The sequence below is a fragment of the Lactuca virosa genome, chromosome 5, assembly GCF_052849685.1.
Source record: "Lactuca virosa cultivar CGN04683 chromosome 5, Lactuca_virosa_CGN04683_v6, whole genome shotgun sequence".
In the NCBI taxonomy this organism is placed as follows: Eukaryota; Viridiplantae; Streptophyta; class Magnoliopsida; order Asterales; family Asteraceae; genus Lactuca; species Lactuca virosa.
In genome coordinates, this window is record NC_136430.1 from 144,794,181 (window position 1) to 144,795,899 (window position 1,719).

The 1,719-nt window shown below is 37.5% G+C and overlaps 1 protein-coding gene across 1 annotated transcript; it reads left to right on the forward strand.

Moving 5' to 3' along the window:
• The first annotated feature begins 656 nt into the window (after window positions 1-656).
• Window positions 657-1,172, forward strand: LOC145111832 (secreted RxLR effector protein 161-like). Its single transcript, XM_079048077.1, has 2 exons — window positions 657-871; window positions 1,016-1,172. Exons 1-2 carry the CDS (start codon window positions 657-659, stop codon window positions 1,170-1,172), a joined length of 372 nt encoding a protein of 123 aa, XP_078904203.1.
• The last annotated feature ends 547 nt before the right edge of the window (window positions 1,173-1,719 follow it).

Consider the following 1,719-nt stretch of genomic DNA (forward strand, 5'->3'; position numbering starts at 1 on the left):
TGACATGGATGGCAACTTACACACATTCAAAGCAAGATTGTTTGCTAAAGGATTCACTCAAACTCATGGGGTTGATTATGATGAAACCTTTTCACCAGTCGCTATGATTAAATCAATTAGGATACTACTTGCCATAGCTGCATATAATGACTATGAGATATGGCAAATGGATGTCAAAACCACTTTTTTAAATGGACATTCGGAAGAAGATGTCTATATGGTTCAGCTCGAAGGTTTTGTCGACCAAAAGCATTCTAATAAAGTGTGTAAGCTCAATAGATGCATTCATGGGTTAAAGCAAGCATCTCGTAACTAGAATCATCATTTTGATGATGAAATCTTCAAAGTATGGTTTTATTAGAAATGAAAATGAATCTAGTGTTTACATGAAAACTAGTGGGAGCTCGGTGACATTCTTGGTCCAATATGTGGATTACATATTAATCATGGGAAATCACATTCCAACTTTACAAGGTGTAAATACATGGCTTGGAAAGTGCTTATCAATGAAGGACCTAGGTGAGGCACAATACATTCTTGGAATCAAAATCTATAGAGATAGATCAAAACGATTAATAGGTCTAAGCCAAGGTACATATATTAAGAAAGTATTGAAACGGTTCAATATGGAAAACTCTAAGAGTGGATTTGTACCCATGGCACATGGCACTGTACTAAGCTCATCTCAATGTCCTAGCACAAAGGCTGAGCTAGACAAGATGAAAGATGTTCTATATGCTTCTGCAGTTGGATCCATCATGTATGCCATGAATTTTACAAGACCCGATCTTGCTTATGCTATGAGCATGGTAAGCAAGTTCCAACAAAATTCAGGGGAGAGTCATTGGATAGCTGTGAAGAACATTCTAAAGTACTTACGAAGAATTAAGGATATGTTCCTCGTCTATGGAGGCGTGGAAGATAGCTTAAGTGTAAAGTGCTAGACTGATGCTTCCTTCACAACTGATCGAGATGATTACAAATCACAATCAGGATATATGTTCATTATCAATAGGGGTGCGGTGTCTTGGAAAAGCTCCAAGCAAAGTGTTGTTGCACAATCTACTACAGAGTCAGAATACATTGCTGCTTCTGAAGCTGCACAAGAGGCTACTTGGATGAAGAAATTCATTGGGGATCTAGGGGTAGTCCCTACCATTCAGGACCCCTAGACGTTTTCGGTGACAATGAGGGTGCTATTGCTTTGGCAAAAGAAACCTGGTCACACAAGAAGACCAGGCATATTAGCCGCAGATTCAACTTCATCCAGTATAAAGTTGAATAAGGTGAAATTAGTATTCGCAAAGTTCACACTGATCAAAATTTTGCGGACCCTTTCACGAAGCCTCTTCCTTAAGAAAAGTTTGAAGGACATGCTCGAGGAATAGGACTTCGCTATTCTAGTGATTGGCTTTGATCTATGTATTAGTATTGAGTATTAGGACATTATAACATCATCTATTGTAAAGACTATGATATATATGGCATATGATCTTTTCATTAAATATTTGTTGTGTTCTTTATTAACATGTTTAATCCATGAGTAAATGTATTTACTCTAAAGTCCATAATCGGTTATTATTGTGGGAACAGTAATAAAGTAAGACTAAGATGAATTGGAATGGTTGACAAAGTGTTGTAACCAGTTTCATAGGTACTTGCTAGAGAGCAAGTATTGGATTGACCCGTTCAAGATCATTTCGTGGATCGCTGTCATGA